Source organism: Mizuhopecten yessoensis, unplaced genomic scaffold (genome assembly GCF_002113885.1).
Source record: "Mizuhopecten yessoensis strain PY_sf001 unplaced genomic scaffold, ASM211388v2 scaffold4535, whole genome shotgun sequence".
Taxonomy (NCBI): domain Eukaryota; kingdom Metazoa; phylum Mollusca; class Bivalvia; order Pectinida; family Pectinidae; genus Mizuhopecten; species Mizuhopecten yessoensis.
The window spans coordinates 1502560-1520766 of record NW_018405595.1 but is presented as its reverse complement, the minus strand read 5'-3'; the positions used below and the strand labels follow the sequence as shown (position 1 = coordinate 1520766).

Below are 18207 nucleotides of genomic sequence, written 5' to 3'. Positions count from 1 at the left end.
AACAGTGTTATTGTATACAGGGGCAGTCATTAGGTATAACAGTGTAACTGTATACAGGGGCAGCCATTAGGTATAACAGAGTAACTGTATATACAGGGGAAGTCATTAGGTATAACAGTGTAACTGTATACAGGGGAAGTCATTGGGTATAACAGTGTAACTGTATACAGGGGAAGTCATTAGGCATAATAGTGTAACTGTATACAGGGGCAGTCATTGGGTATAACAGTGTAACTGTATACAGGGGCAGTCATTAGGTATAACAGTATAACTGTATACAGGGGAAGTAATTATATATAGGTATAACAGTGTAACTTTATACAGAGGCAGTCATTAGGTATGACATTGTATACGTAACTCTGTATACAGAGGCAGCCATTAGGTATAATAGTGTAACTGTACATGTATAGAGGGACAGTCATTGGGTATGATAGTGTAACTCTGTATACCGGGGCAGTGGTAAGTGATTTCAATCTGTATTTTGGGTAATCTTTAGGGGTACTTCAGTATGCTCTTTGATAGTTATGAAATATGAAGGGTACTGTAAGAGTACCTGTACTGGGGTTGTCATTAGGTTGACTATGTACACTGTCAATATTGATGGATTTTGTGCATGTTTCAGAGAGCTTGACACAATGGAAGTTCAGTCAGTCTAGGTAATCAGGTGTAGCTAATGATCCTACCTAAACATGTGTTTGGTTATTATATCAGCATTCATTGATCAGCAGACAGGTTCCCTTATCTCTCAAAAAGCTTGGCTCTGTGTGATTAAACAAAATTGTTAGCTCTCCAAGATACTCAATCACATTATTTACGCTTTATCAACTTGAGTGTTCCAAAATATGAAAAAAATCTTATCTATATAAACGATAAAAAGCAGATAAACTTCATATTTACTTGTTTGTTTCAAAAACTGTATTATAATATGTCATAAGAACTGAAAACATTGAATATCTTGCAATTGTTTGATAAAATATTTTCATAATTGTTTTTTCTCTTTTTTATTAAGTTGACAAAGCTTTGAACCTGGCTCAGTATCCCTGACCATTGTGATGGAGGCAGTGCTCCCTATCTGTGTACCATAACCAAGCTGCCAGGTCCCAAGGGGGACGTGTTGATCTGGGGGTTCCAGTGAGGGCTCTGACAGATCCAGGAAGAAGCTGTGATGGAGAATTATGTAAGGCTGTTCACATCAGGTGAAAGAGTTATTTAATAGAATGAATCCTGCATGTTCTTTAGACCTCTGAATACAAGGAAAAGAGAGGGTGGAGGGGGGGGATTGGGCAAAGATTACATCATTGATAGGGAGCAAACTGGGGCAGTGCCCAGGGGGATCACTTTTCTTAGAGGCTAGGTTGTATTAGATGAGGAAAAATGGATTGAAACATTCAAAATATGTTATCAATGACCCATCAACACAATGAAATGTTACTTGGAAAAAATGTAAACTTTAACCACCATCCATGACACAATGTTGTCACACAAAGCCACACAAACATCTTAATGACCACCAATCACACATGGAATTGTCATGCAGAGCCACACAGTAGTCTTATACATACAGAGCCACACAGTAGTCTTATAAATACGCAAACCACCAATCACACATGGAATTGTCATACAGAGTCACACAGCAGTCTTATACATACAGAGTCACACAGCAGTCTTATACATACGCAAACCACCAATCACACATGGAATTGTCATGCAGAGCCACACAGCAGTCTTATACATACAGAGTCACACAGCAGTCTTATACATACAGAGCCACACAGTAGTCTTATAAATACGCGAACCACCAATCACACATGGAATTGTCATACAGGGTCACACAGCAGTCTTATACATACAGAGCCACACAGTAGTCTTAAAAATACGCAAACCACCAATCACACATGGAATTGCCATACAGAGTCACACAGCAGTCTTATAAATACGCGAACCACCAACACAACACAAAATTGTCATACATATAGCCACACAGTAGTCTTCTACATACAGAGCCACACAGCAGTCTTATACATACAGAGTCACCCAGCAGTCTTATACATACAGAGCCACACAGCAGTCTTATAAAGATGTGAACCACCAACACAACACAAAATTGTCATACAGAGCCACACAGTAGTCTTATAAATACGTGAACCACCAATCACAAATGAAATTGTCATACAGAGCCACACAGCAGTCTTATACATACAGAGTCACACAGCAGTCTTATACATACGCAAACCACCAATCACACATGGAATTGTCATACAGAGTCACACAGCAGTCTTATAAATACGTGAACCACCAACACAACACAAAATTGTCATACATATAGCCACACAGTAGTCTTATACATACAGAGCCACACAGCAGTCTTATAAATACATGAACCACAAATCACACATGAAATTGTCATACAGAGCCACACAGCAGTCTTATAAATACGTGAACCACCAATCACAAATGAAATTGTCATACAGAGCCACACAGCAGTCTTATACATATGCAAACCACCAATCACACATGGAATTGTCATACAGAGCCACACAGTAGTTTTATACATACAGAGCCACACAGTAGTCTTATAAATATGTGAACCACCAATCACACATGAAATTGTCATACAGAGCCACACAGTAGTCTTATAAATACATGAACCACCAATCACACATGAAATTGTCATACAGAGCCACATAGCAGTCTTATAAATACATGAACCACCAATCACACACAAAATTGTCATACATAGCCACACAGCAGTCTTATAAATTCGTGAACCACCAGTCACACACGAAATTGTCATACAGAGCCACACAGCAGTCTTATAAATATGTGAACCACCAGTCACACATGAAATTGTCATACAGAGCCACACAGCAGTCTTATAAACATGTGAACCACCAATCACACACGAAATTGCCATAGAGCCACACAGTAGTCTTATAAATATGTGAACCACCAATCACATATGAAATTGTCATACAGAGCCACACAGTAGTCTTATACATACAGAGCCTCACAGCAGTCTTATAAATATGTGAACCACCAACACAACACAAAATTGTCATACAGAGCCACACAGTAGTCTTATAAATACGTGAACCACCAATCACACATGAAATTGTCATACAGAGCCACACAGCAGTCTTATAAATATGTGAACAACCAACACAACACAAAATTGTCATACAGAGCCACACAGCAGTCTTTATGACCCACCAATTTTAACACAACACAAAAATTAAATATATGGCCACACAGTAATCATGACCGCCAACCATCACGGCACAAAAATGCCAAAAATGGCTACACAGTAGTGACATAACCGCCAACCATCATGACACAATCTATAAATGCAATAAAGTCATACAAGGCCAAACTGTGGTCCTAACAACTTATTAACACTGAAGGTCACACAGGGCCAAACTGTAGTCCTAACAACTCATTAACACCGATGGACACACAGGGCCAAACTGTAGTCCTAACATCCCATCAATACTTAAGGTCATACAAGGCCAAACTGTAGTCCTAACAACTCGTTAAGACTGAAGGTCACACAGGGCCAAAATGTAGTCCTAACAACTCATTAACACTGAAGGTCACACAGGGCCAAACTGTGGTCCTAACAACTCATTAACACTGAAAGTCACACAGGGCCAAACTGTGGTCCTTACATCCCATCAATACTGAAGGTCATACAAAGCCAAACTGTGGTCCTAACAACTCATTAACACTGAAGGTCACACAGGGCCAAACTGTAGTCCTTACATCCCATCAATACTGAAGGTCATACAAGGCCAAACTGTGGTCCTAACAGCTCATTAACACTGAAGATCACACAGGGCCAAACTATAGTCCTAACATCCCATCAATACTGAAGGTCATACAAAGCCAAACTATAGTCCTAACAACTCATTAACACTGAAGGTCAAACAGGGCCAAACTGTAGTCCTAACATCCCATAAATACTGAAGGTCATACAAGGCCAAACTGTGGTCCTAACATCCCATCAATACTGAAGGTCATACAAGGCCAAACTGTGGTCCTAACATCCCATCAATAATGAAGGTCATACAGGGTCACACAGTAGTATCAAAAGCCCATCAATGCAATCAGGTCATACAGGGCCCCATAGCAGTCTTAATGCCTATCAATGCGATCAGGTCATACAGGGCCCCATAGTAGTATTAACGCCCATCAATGCAATCAGGTCATACAGGGCCCCATAGTAGTCTTAATGCCTATCAATGCAATCAGGTCATACAGGGCCCCATAGTAGTCTTAACGCTCATCAATGCAATCAGGCCATACATGACCCCATAGTAGTCTTAATGCCCATCAATGCAATCAGGGCATACAGGGCCCCATAGTAGTTTTAACGCCCATCAATGCAACCAGGTCATACAGGGCCCCATCGCAGTCTTAATGCCTATCAGTGCGATCAGGTCATACAGGGCCCCTTAGCAGTCTTAATGCCTATCAGTGCGATCAGGTCATACAGGGCCCCATATCAGTCTTAATGCCTATCAATGCAATCAGGGCATACAGGGCCCCATAGTAGTCTTAACGCCCATCAATGCAATCAGGCCATACATGACCCCATAGTAGTCTTAACGCCCATCAATGCAATGAGGTCATACAGGGCCATGCACACATTAGTATTAATACACAACCCTTCAATGCAATGAGGTCAAACAGGGCCCCTCAGTATAGTCTAAACGCCCATAAATGCAATGAGGTCATAAAAGATCACAAATATTGAAAAAAAATAATAATACCAAAGATGTTTCCTTCATTGTCCCTTAAGGAGAAAACATAGAAAAAATAACCCTTCTTAATTCTGAAGAGGCATCCAGGAATAATACCCTAGGTTTGGCCTCCTTGATACAGTCTGTTAAAAAAATAAAACTGTGTTATAATGACTGAGTAAATATGTGTAGTATTTTGATCATCTATCAATGTCTGGTTTCTCAATCAATTTAATATTTGTTGTGTGATGCTTCAATATATGAGTCTTTTTTTATCAAATGAATAGCAGGAAAGATTATTTCAAAAATGTGTTGAACCGTAACAGTAATGCTTCTAGAAACACTTTCCATAGTCATTGCTGCAGTATGACTTTCAATACGTGTAACAGGAGGGAAGTTTCCGGTAATATTTCCTGTATAAAGTATCTTGATATCCCTGAAAAATTCAACTTTCTAAACTGATCCTTAACGATTAATCAATACATGAACTAATATGACCATGATGTGTTATTTATGTGAGACAACCATTCAGATGACTCAGATATATGTTAAATCAAACATTTCAATATTCAGATCCAATGAATATTATTAACTCTATATAAATGTGTGTGATTTAAGAATCGGACCTAAGGACAGCCATAATTGATAACTCTTAAATATAACCATCCTTGGGGGTTATAAGCCATAGTATTACTGTCCATAACCCTGACATGATCAGTATACAAACAACTGTGATCGTAACTCCATCAATTTGGGAGTGTTCAAGGGAGTGTTCAAGGAAGTGTTCAAGGAAGTGTTCAACTGTTTGAAACTAACAATTATTGTGACCAACCTTTGATTACCGTAGCCACAATGTCTTGTCTCAAAGTCCTCTTCAATAAAACTGTTGTTTCAACAGGCATATATTATGCTTGGAGCCACCATGAGAACAATCCTAATGTTCCTTTTCCATTTACACTAGACTACGCTTTAACTGTAACAGGCCAAGGCTAATGGGGCTGGGTTGTGTAATGATGTACTTTGACAGCTAGCGTTCATTGGGGCTGGGTTGTGTAATGATGTACTTAGACAGCTAGCGTACATTGGGGCTGGGTTGTGGAATGATGTACTTTGACAGCTAGCGTACATTGGGGCTGGGTTGTGTAATGATGTACTTTGACAGCTAGCGTACATTAGATCTAAGGTTCTGTCAAGGTTACAAACCCTGATTGTGTGATCATTTCATAAAGGTTTATAGTTACAGTACTTCTGTTAGGTTAGTCTAGTCTGTGTACAGAATTCTTCTGGAATTCTGTGTAGAGTACATATGTGTTCTAAGTTAGGTAACATTCTGGAGTTCTACTTACAGTATACATGTAATTATATGATTTTCCAGATTTGTAAGGCGGGTTTTTTCCCATTCATATCTGCAAGGTTATACATTTCAGTTACACTATTCGCTTGGTGAATCTATGGTTTGGTTTACCATACAGTGTCTAACCATATTACATGTTCTTGACAAAACGTTAGCAAAAACTGTAAAGATCTTCGTAGCACTCCCCATAATAGATGTATAAGCTCCTAGACCAGCTCTATAGCTGACAAACTGTAACAAACCTTACAAACATGTACTGAAGCATTTAAATAAATCTGACCAGCTTTGTAACTATATCCTGAAAAAGTTGAAACTTCCACACAACCAGCAGCAATTACCTTCACCTCAACCTTGACAGTGCATAACCAGTATTTTAGAAAGCATTAATAAATCTTTGAAGAATCCATAATTCTTTGTCGGTGTTATATAACTTTCGATCAATTCTGATATGGAATCGTTTTGAATCCTCACAGTGCCTGATGAATTTAGGTACAAACGCAATTCTTCCATAGTTTATGAATGGATTCAAGCCAGTTATCAATGTCTAGAAAAAGGCCATAAGATGTTTGCAACTGGATTAGATTTTGTTTGTGCTGCCAACAGATCATGAATTCTGTCTGACTAGAGAAAACCTAGCACACTGTGGTCTGCCCTATTTGATATCTCCATATATCTCGCTGACATCAATGGCTGCATATTGGGGTATTATGTGTGATCTGGAAGCTGGCAGAAACCTTAAAACAGAGACTATAAATGTAGCTTGCTTCTTATCTGTCAAACCATTCATTTTATAATTGACTGCAGCCTGTATGATGATATCGAGTGATATAGATGTAGAACAACTGATAATTTCAGCACGGTGTAAGTCAATGTCTACCGCTATAGTTGGGATTCTGATTACAGATGGTTTTTCGATGACTTTGGCAGTATTTAAACTTTTGTATGAAATATAGAACATTACTTTTTAGTCCAGATCTTTGCATCCACATACACCAGTGAAATCAAAGTCCAAAATTAAAATGCCAAAATATTTTTCAGGTGCTTGCATGACCTTGCTTTTATCTGAACTACGCTAAAAGTTTAAATCAAAATTGATCTCTAATTTTTTTTAAACTTTCATTTCAAAACAGCTCTAAAAATAGCAACTTGTCATGTGACCTCGCATTGTCATTTACTCTTTTTAAGTTTGGTTATCATCCAGCTTCTAAAGAGGAAGCAGATATACCGTCTTGGAATTTTTTTCTGCCAACTTTATTGATTTTTCTGTTTATTCTCACAAACTGATTATATCATTATGCTGTTTGCTTTTTCAAAGAGTTAAGACATTTTGAATGTATGCCCAGTAATGTTGTAGAAAATAATTAACACAATTTATAATACATTATCTCCCTGCTATACAATCAAGAGGTCTGATGTTGAATCTCCGTGACAGAGATAATTATGTGAAGAAAACAAACATTGTATAAATATATTTAACTTCTGTAAAAAAAGTCCTCCCTTTGTTAAAAGCTGTAAATGAATTGGTGTATATGGAATGACAGACAGGAGGACGGACAGACTGCACTGGACAGAAAATGCTACTATTTAAAACAAATATATTTTTTCTCAATTATCTTTAGATTCTGAAGTTCAGATATAAGGAAAACAAAACTGGATGTTACTTTAACTACCATTATAAAAATTATATTTTTTTATGAAATTTTTATGCATTAATAAATTAAGTAAGATACGTTTGGTTATTATACAAAAAGACAATAAACCTGAATCATCTATTTCATTTTGTGTTAAGTTAATTAAATTCTTGAGACTGGTTTGTAGTACTGATTTTGTAACATCTAACAGCTAGTTATTTCAACAATGAATCCTCTAAATATCCCTAGAATCATTCACCTCTGATGATGGTAATCCTGTTATATAAAGGTTTTCTTTAACAGCATTAGTCCTGGTCTCCAACGCCTATCAAAGACGCTAGTGGTTCAGATGTCACAAAGCAATCTACTCAACAGGATAGAATGAACAATAAACTGATCAGACTGTCTTGCCGAAAAAACTCTCATTTTAATACAAACCCATTTTTTCCTGAATTTTCTTCCAACATTAGGATCTAAATTTAGAATAAAATCATATGATAAATGTGTACAGTTTGTTTTTCACCGACTCTACCTATATGTAGAGCCAAAGGAAAAATCCTTTTTCCAAAAACATAACCAGTTTAGGGATCCATGTAACTAAACACTATTACTCCGCAATCGAAAATGGTTTTTCCAGCATGAGCAAAGCTTTTATGAATCATTTCAGAAAAGAAACCATACCTAGTGGAACTTTTATGACAGATAATAAAGATGATACAATAAAATTATAGTCAACAGTATAGTCATTGATTGTAAAAATTCAGAGGTGCTTATTAAGACCAAGATTTGAACCCTGGACTTCAGATTGATTGATAATTATACAATCACACTATGTAAACAACCGCCAACTACCTGGTCAACAGAAGTATTTTGGTCCAACTGTGCTTCAGTTATAATCAAAATTAAATAAAGGGAAGGTTTATTATGTATTGGAAGAAAATACTGCAGCGGGGACACTGGGATTGTTAGGTAAGTCCTGAGCCCTAATGTGATGTCAAGTTCCAGAATATATGTTTCACTTCACAATATAATTTATTAATGTAAATATAAAGTGAAATAACCAAGCTTGTATTTTTACAGCTTGTTTTATCAGCTAGAAAATCTTCAATAAAGACTGTTATTAATTGGTAATTTGTTGACACAGTTACATACAATAGCCTATTAGTGTCTTTATGAAAAGCGAATATTGTTTTTTATCTCGTTATACCGCGCTAAATATATTTCGTTATAACGCGTTAATTATCTTGTTATAATGCGTTAATTGTCTATATCTCGTTAAAGGCAATAACTATCTCATTTAAACGTGTTAGTTATCGCGTTATAACAAGATTATTATCTTGTTTAAACGCCTTTGTTATTGCGTTTTAAAGCGTTAGTTATAACGAGATAAAAAAAAAAACGCTTTTCAAAATGACACTAAAAGGCGTTCGTAGTTACACAACTATTAATTCAATTTCATTAATTATTTTTCAAGATAGATGTATATGTGCTGTTCAATTTGTGAAGAGACGTTTTGACCAGGACAAGTTTCATTATTTGACTTCAACAGCCACTGGCTTAATTTAAATAACTGATAAGGATGCAAACTTCCCACCCGATAATTTACAACAAGAGGGCTTTCATGCTCACATGAGTTTCGTGAGCTTTAAACACTATAGTCAACAATACACTATTGTATGGCAGTTTTTGCAGGGGATTGACTTTTGTTATATTAATTTGCATCATCAAAGATGTCACAATATTTCAAAACCCAGCTAATATTAATACCAGAAACATACAGAGATAAAAAAAAGACATTTTACCCCTTTTGCTTCTGAACAATGAAGATAAAACAATAACTAATATGTTTTCTTTATAAAACGCTTGTGAAATAAATCCCATCACCCAGTACCCTCGTGAGCACAATATACAATGTATTTACCTTGAAATGTTGCAAAAAAATTAATTCCCATGAACTATACTTCTGTTTGTGACAACCATGAAATATTAGTCCCACGAAATTTAACAACTATACAGTATATTTAGTAAAAATCAAATGAATTGTTCTTGACAAGTAGCATTTTAAATGAAACATTGTGGATGACAAACAAGCTGCGCCATTGAATATTTACTCCTATGGGCCTTTTGGCTGCGTGAACTGAATTTATATCCAGCAAACATTTGATAAAGAAAATGAAAGAGTAGAAAGAGGTATTTGACGTAGGTTAGGGTATCTTTTACAGGAAATATATGCAGTGTTCGACATTCTCCTGGACAGCGATCATTTCACTGGTTAGAGCTTGCTCCAGGGAATAGAGCTCTCAAGGCTCAAGTTAAATGCACAAACACAACGTCAAGCATTCAATAATCAATTCCTCTGGAGTATTAAGCCACAATTTGAAACTGTAAAATGGAGCTCTCCACTGGGTATAGTGAGGTATACTTTACCAGACCCCACAGAGGTCAAGATCTATTAATTACTATCAGCCACTGAACACTCTCTACATGGAAGTAACAGACATACGGGTCAAGAGTCATACTGGATATTGTAACTATACACATAATATCTTTAGTAACGGCTAGAGTTGAACCACGATATTCTAGTGACTCTCATTTAAAGCAAAATATGATACTGGTTGAATGTGAAATCTGTTGGATGTGAAATCTGTCCCAGATTGGACGGAATGGATAGTCGTACAAATCATTCCGTGATAATAAGCTTGATTTACACGGTTTGTTCATTCTAAACCAGTATACCCAACCCTCCCTCTACTCCAACCCCAAACTCTTTAGGTATCAACAACAGAAACACTTCTGAAATGTCAGACATTTGTGACACACCAGTTTTAATGAATAAATGCGTTGTTTTTTAAGTGCAACAAAAGAAAGAGAAATGCACGGCCAGACCAGGATTCGAACCCAGGACCCTTCAAACTCTAGACGGTGGCTCTACCAATTGAGCTTACCTGGTTACAGACAAGCAACCCAGTATATTTCCACTACATTCTTCCCTCCTTCAACCAAGTCATCGACCCAGAAAACACACAAGACCTTTTACCATCTCGATCTCCTTGTGTATCTTTCATTGGGTACCAAATTTGTAACAATGCAGAAAGAGAAATACACAGCCAGGTTGGGATTCGAACCCAGGAGTTCCTTCAAACTCTAGACTCTAGTCCTATGAAATGAACAAAACATAAGGTTAGACTTGCATGAATGCAATACAAGTTTGCTTTTAAATCAAATGTATTTTTAATGTGCAAAAACAAGTGCAATTCTATGGTTATGAGAACCCTGCAATCTCTCCAGAGATATTTCCTTGGGCCCAATCACAATATGTTTAGGCTTTGCTGAACATGATAGCGAAAGTCATATAAATATTTTAGCCACATTAGCCTCCGGAGATGGAGACTACTCTTTGTTTGGAGATTTTAAAAATTCAAATATATTGCAATAAATATCCAAAATGAAAATGTTGGTGATACCCAACCCTACTGGCTATATTATATACATAAACTGAGAGGTGAACTATGAGGTCATCCACCATATATGTAGTAGGTATATACGCTGCTGATCACTTACAGGCAGAGCACTGACTCATCAGGTTGGAAACTGACCAATGGTCTGGCTCATGACCAATGTAATGTGACTCTAAAGGTCCATATATTCTATAGGATAAATATCAAGTACAATGGCCGCTAATGCAATCCAATAGGAGCCTCCATTGGCATTTCTATACATCCAAAAATTGGAGCTGACTCAAAGTAATTAGTGTGCTTTTCCAAAGCCGACACTGCCAGTAAATTCCTACAACGGACCTATTGGCAGCTTCTTCACTTTATCACCGAATCCTTTGCATGTTTTAATCTTTAAGAATTATAAGTTTGGATGCCAAAAACCTTGATATTGAGTAAATTGTCTCCCTGCTAGATTTTTGGGTGGTGAAAGACAACCTACAACGAAACCTGAATAATTTCCAGCTCCACTGTACACAAATACATATCTTGACATACTGACATGTTTACCTCAAACCTCTGTATACAGAGTGAAGACCACACAGCAGGGACAACACGGCAGAATCTAGCTTATAGCCAGACATGTATCCATGGTAATAATCATCTGAAATACAACTTATATGGGATATTGTGTCTGCAACCCCTTTGAGTTCTGTATAGAGTTTTGAAATTAAAGATTCCTCCATGCACTAAAAGCAGCTATCATAATTATCAAATACAGCCAAAGAATTTTTTTTGGGATTATCAAAGTCCTGGACATAGACAAGTTACCCCCTCAGTTCTTTTATGCATCTCGAACATGGAATTTTCCTGTTGAAATCACTTCTGTAAAATTCCAATAACATTACGAGATCAACAATTCTGTACTTAAAATAGCTAGCCCTCATTAGGCAGTGGTAACTCGACTATTGTCTAGCTATATGTCTCTTCCTGAATGATTTCTAACAAGCTAGATTGTCTAGCTCTGTGTCATACATTACTGGTGAGGATCAACACCGTGATGAGCCGGTGGAGACATCTAACACTGTAGTCTGTCTCCATGACTTGGATGGAGGACAAAGAAATAATTAATGATTCCTGTTGACCAGTGCTTCTGCCGTCTAAAGAAGTAGGATGCAATATGTATGTAAGACGGATGTAAGACTATCACTAGGCTACAGAGTCGTCGGACTAGGATCTTACACCTGAGGAACTACATTGAAATAGCTGTTGATTAAAACATATCTTTTTACCGAAACGGAATATATACAATGTTTTATAACCTGAGTTAAAAACAAATAACGGAATACTAATATAATCGAAAAGTTAACACACTGTCAACAAACTCAAATAATTACTGTCATTACATTAAAATAGGCACGGTAGTCTAGTGGTAGGACGCCGGGCTCATGACCGAAGGGTTGCAGGTTGGAGTCACGGCGCCACACTGTGTTGTATCTTTGAGCAAGATAATTTACTTTGCTTGTTCCAGTGTACTCAGCTGTAAATGAGTATGTGGTTGGGCAGTGCATGCTAGCAGCTTGAGCGCTTAAAATGGCAGCACCGGCTGTTACTTATGCTCCCCAGGGAGTAGAGAGAGATAATGGCTGGTTGCAAAGCTTTGAGACGACTAATGAACTAGGTTTCGATAAAGCGGTATATATAAGAACCTCTAATTATTGAAGTTTTGGTACCGAAATATTTCGGTATTTGTTTAAGACATTTTGGTGTTTCCCAAAAGTCGTTTTTATACTTCTTATAAGAATTTTGGCACTTGGACTAGTGTTTTAACTTTTAAAAACTTTGTTTGCTTTTTGTGTCCTGTGTGTTACGGATTTTATATTTTATGATTCTTTAATATGTTTTGTCTTTACAAAAAAGAACTAAAACATCCTACTGTTAGGTACAAAACTACCAGGTGTATGTAATTTTGTAATCAGCAACATCAGCTCAGCTGTTCTGGACAAGTAGGGTTTAAAGGAAAAAGTGCAGAACAGACAATGAACAGATGACAGAAAGACTGACACCACAACATGTACAGCATCAGCTCACCCAATGCCCTTCTGGCAAAAAGAAAATAAGAGCAAAAAACAATTACAACACTTAATCTCATGTGTAAACTGACGTTGCATTTATGCCTATCACTAGTAAATGTCTATGATTCAAATAAAGTACATGTGAAAATGAACTGAATCACAGAAACAAGCATAATTGTACGGTATTATTCTTTCAAAAGTAAAATACACTCGCATCAATCTAGCTAATATCCTTTTTTGTATTCTAGATTTATGTGAATCATTCTGGTACAAAATCAAATTAACAATCATTATTAAGTATGAAGAAACCAAATAAGATGTGTTTAGCATTTTGATAATTTGTAGGTGAAAAGCAGCATAGCTGTGATTATAAATAATCTGAGACATCTTCTGGCCATATTTAATATGAGGTGGATAGTGGTAAAGGAATGTAACCTCATTAAGTCCTTCCAGTTTTCTGCATTTAACACATTATATTGTTGACAGAGGCTGTAGATGTGTATGAACTAAATAATCATACGTTGTCAACTACAATCAAACGGTATGACTACTGGTCCGGAATAAAATTTAATGAAAAAGAATCAGGTTTTAATTATTGCTTCCATACAGCTTTGCTCAATAACAAAAATCATCATAGAAGTCTTCAACATCAGTGCCTGTAACCAGGGTTACAACAGAAATATGCTGTAATCTGTTTTGTTGGAAGGTTATTTATTTCAAAATGAATATACACCACTGTGTAAGATGACATCGGAATCAAAAACATCAAACTATCTACAATAAGGGGAGATATATAGTACGTTGTTTTGAGTGGCTATATACTGGCGTATAGAATACAAAATTTAGTTTGAACTTGAGACCGATAGGTCGTGAGTTTAAATCAAATTTCATGTTCTAATCGCCAGTATAGACACGAAAAACAACATACTATCCCCATTCTAACACACCTTAACAAATATACTACGCTTAAATATGTTTAGAAACATTGTATTTCCTTGTACAAAAGTATGTAGTAAAATGCTTTGTGACCGGAACTGGCGACGTGTCATTCGGCAGCGGACTGACCAATCAGAAAGAGTTTTGTGTAAATGCATACGACACATATGTGAAATGTTTCATTTGATTTCGGATCTAAATAGATGCCTTCACACGGATGGAACGAACGTTTCAGTAATAAATGTCAGTCGTTTCTGTTCTAGCTGTTGCCTGCTAGCCTTATCAGCGGGATTTCGCTAAGAGGCGAGCTTGACGCCATATTGTTTTGGTTAGAAACGGGGCGTGGTTTAAGTGAGATGGGAGGAGCTTAACACGATTGATCATGATTTTATTGCAGATTAGAACATGGTCTGTATCCAATCAAAACACACGTTGCAAACGAATCGTGTTAGAATACACATTTAACTTGTTAATTTTATTCTTCATGATAAATCTCCATGTTTCGAGTTAGGTTATATATTTATAAATACAAAAAAATATACTAATTGGGAACATTTCAAGCAGAAAAAATATTTGTGATATGTTTTTTATAGACATATTGTTTTATCATAAAAAGATAAGGTAAAATATAGTTTCCAGGTCATCAGTTTGAAAAGGAATTTTACTTAATACTTCCCTGTGACATTGACATTTGACTGACAAAAGATATTCGAAAAGAAATCCAAACAATTTAGGAGATAAGGATTTTTCATTATATGTCCTTTCTATATAACAAAGTTTTAAATAATTCTCCCCCCCCCCCCCCCCCCCCCCCCAATCTGTATACCCTTTAAACGACTTGATCACATTCTGCTGAAATTATTTCTTGTTGCTGATTATCATAGTTCTAGGAATATCAACATCAATTTCATCAGCTATAGGACATGTCTACTCAAAAATAAGCCCAAGCACAATTAATATACAGATGATATCGTCGGGACATATTGTCTAGGAAAAGACATAGCTTCCATCCTTGTACGGACGACTTGTAACCAAGAAACACTGATACAGGGAATACTGGTAAATAAGACCCCAGAAAACCCATCTGTCATCATTTAACAATAATCTAGCCGAATAAATGACACACAAATGACACTTTTCAGAGAACATAATCACATTTCCAAGAAGACAGAATGTAAAATGATGTGAACTGCAGCAAAATAAACACATCTGGAATTAATGACAGACATATGTGAAGATTCCTCCTTGGACACAAACCTCGTGACAAACAGCTAGAGTACGAGAATCATTACCCCTGTTCATACTGACAACAACAATCAATGATATACATTCACATGTCCTGTAATGATATATGCGTTGCACAGAAATAATTTTGTTTAATGTCATCTGATATTATGCAGCACTACATGATGTGGTTAGAGAGAAATGCAACTAATTAAGGCAGCTGATCAAACTAAGATGAGTAGAATCTCTATGTAATTGTTTATCAAGCGGTCCAACGGGTATGTATACTGTTACCGTTCACCTGAATTTTTATTAAATCTTGGCAAAATAGTTCTATTAAAAGTGTAATATTGCAAAGAAATTCCCACTTTGGACTCCACCTCACAGGACCAAGGATGACAACACCCTTCCTTTAAGTAACATTTGATATGCTGATCCCAAGGATGCTTCATAGCAAAATTGTTTAAAAACATTATCAACTTGTCAGGAGGAGTTATAGACTTTCAAAAATTTGAATCCAAATTATCTCTTTTTGGTCTTGTACCTACTGAGCTCCACGAACAATTGATTCCAAGGTCTAAAAGACTAGGGATGCAAAAATAATTTAAATCAATAACAGCTCAGCTGTTCTTGACAGGTAGGGTTTTAAAGGAAAAAGTGCAGAACAGACAATGAACAGATGACAGAAAGACTGATATAGTCCACGCCACAGGATAAGATCGTTTGCCCTTCAGGCAAAAAGAAGAAAAAAAGCACCAAACAATTACAATATTTAATCTCATGTGTAAACTAACTTTGCATTGATGCTTATCACAAAAGCCTGACAGTCATTATCGATATTTGATGAAACATCCAGAAACAAGATACAATACAGGTAGATTTATCTGGTGCCAGCTGTGTAACTAAGGAAGTACAGATATATTATGTCAGGTACATCGCAGAAAACACCTGTACTATAAATGTAGCAACAAAAATATGTCATCTATATCAGGTTAAAAAAGCCTTATACAGGTTCCAATAAGGAGTATAGACTGATTCATGAGGAACAGATTCATTACCAGGCGTAGCTTTACAGCTAAACTTAGGTCACAAGAGAACTATGTCCCTACCAATGAAGCCAGTCAATGGCCTTTTTTGTATTTCTCAAGCAACAGTTGGGATAGGGAATGGCCATTTTAGACATTTCCCTACTGAAATCTTACAGTAAGCGCATTAACTATGAGTTACTGCCCAGTCTGCCATGTTATTCTGACAACCGACAAGTCAGAAACAATAAACCAAATAGAATCGGGAGCAGGGAAAAAAAGGAGAATTTATTTTGCAGAGGAAGCAACAAAGATGAATATTTTTCTTCTGTATGTGTCCCCCGCAACAAGGATTGAGAAAGAAAACCCTGATTCCACAGTAGTACCTGCAACATGTTAGACCTCTGCAAATTAAGAAAGGTAAGAAAGGAGGTACCTGATTGGTCTGCAACACAGCTGTTCCGGCGTTTCGTTCTGTCACCTCGTCTGAGACTCATTCTAGATCGTGAAGAAAATAACGTCTTCTCATTTCCAGATGGAACTTCTGCTATAGAAGTTGTTGGCTGAAAGAAAAAGAATAAACAATAAATTCAAATTGCTTTACTTCAATTGAAAGAAATTATTAGCTGAAAGAAAGGATATAATAATAAATTTTAAATCCCATAGAATGAAATTGAGATTTCTTCTCCCTTTCTGCTGAGACTTTTGCAAAAGAAGTTAGTTTCTTTAGGCCGCCAATAAAACAACAAATCGATAATAATATTGATATAGAACTAAATTACGATCTTTTTTTCATTTTTCATGTTTTGTTTGTTTTTGTTTTTGTTTTATAAAAATAACCACAGAAACATTTTCCCAGATATTCAAAATCCTAGTTTTCATTGTACATTTTTGCATGTCAACCTCAAATATGAACTTTTTCATCATCTTAAATTGATGTTGAATAGCAATCAATTATCCAAATTCATGCAGATTAATTCGTGTGTGAGACCTAATCCTGAAGCATCATATTAAACCAGCTGCTGCAGACACTACGATAATTAACAAGAGTGGACAATGGTCAAGAAGAGGATTATATCGAGATCAATGCTGCATGACCTGATGTGCCCCCTTTCTCAACCTCCATTTACAAGAATGATTATCTTTTTATATTTAGATTATCATTTATGGTAATGTTATAACAGTAACACAACTTGTTCATCCCCCATCAGGAACCAAAGTTATGTTTATGTTTCTGCTTTATATTCTGCAATAGTTTAAAGCATGCTATTTCCGTGAGAATGATATTTTTGTGATTTTGGCAGGTCAATAACGTGATCACTGAATAATATGACAAGCGTACAAATGAGCCGTTATAATAAACTTCATAAACGTAATGTCGTCATGAAATAGCATGCATATAGTTCCAGCACATGTCTAGATCATGAAATCGTAACCATTGTACATTTCATTTCTTATGCTGGGTCAAAATCGCCAACATGTAAGCCAGTGTAATAATAATAACCTGTAATACGGTATGTTCGATTGATGAGAAAAATGGCCAATTTTGATTTATGCTCTTGTCTTGTTGTTTGTGCATTGTTCCTGGTCTCAAGTAGTAATGACCCGGACTGATGTTGTGCATAATTGTGATATCAGCATGTCTGGTCAAGGAAAATGTGTTTGAATGAGTTATACGACATTACAGATTCGAAAGGAAAGCAAAACTGAATAGGTGTGGACCAAATAATCTGTTTAAGTTTATAGATCATTGATTAAAATTAACTGGATTTGCACTGTACATATATTA

At 36.4% G+C, this 18207-nt stretch overlaps 1 protein-coding gene across 1 annotated transcript in view; it reads right to left on the bottom strand.

Moving 5' to 3' along the window:
• Positions 1 to 18207, bottom strand: part of LOC110449213 — a 171091-nt gene that overhangs the window by 99830 nt on the left and 53054 nt on the right. Inside the window, exon 2 of the mRNA XM_021495917.1 lies at positions 16855 to 16981. Within this exon, the coding sequence (XP_021351592.1) occupies positions 16855 to 16915 (61 nt within the window). The 5' untranslated portion in view covers positions 16916 to 16981. The remainder of the gene's footprint in view (positions 1 to 16854; positions 16982 to 18207) is intronic.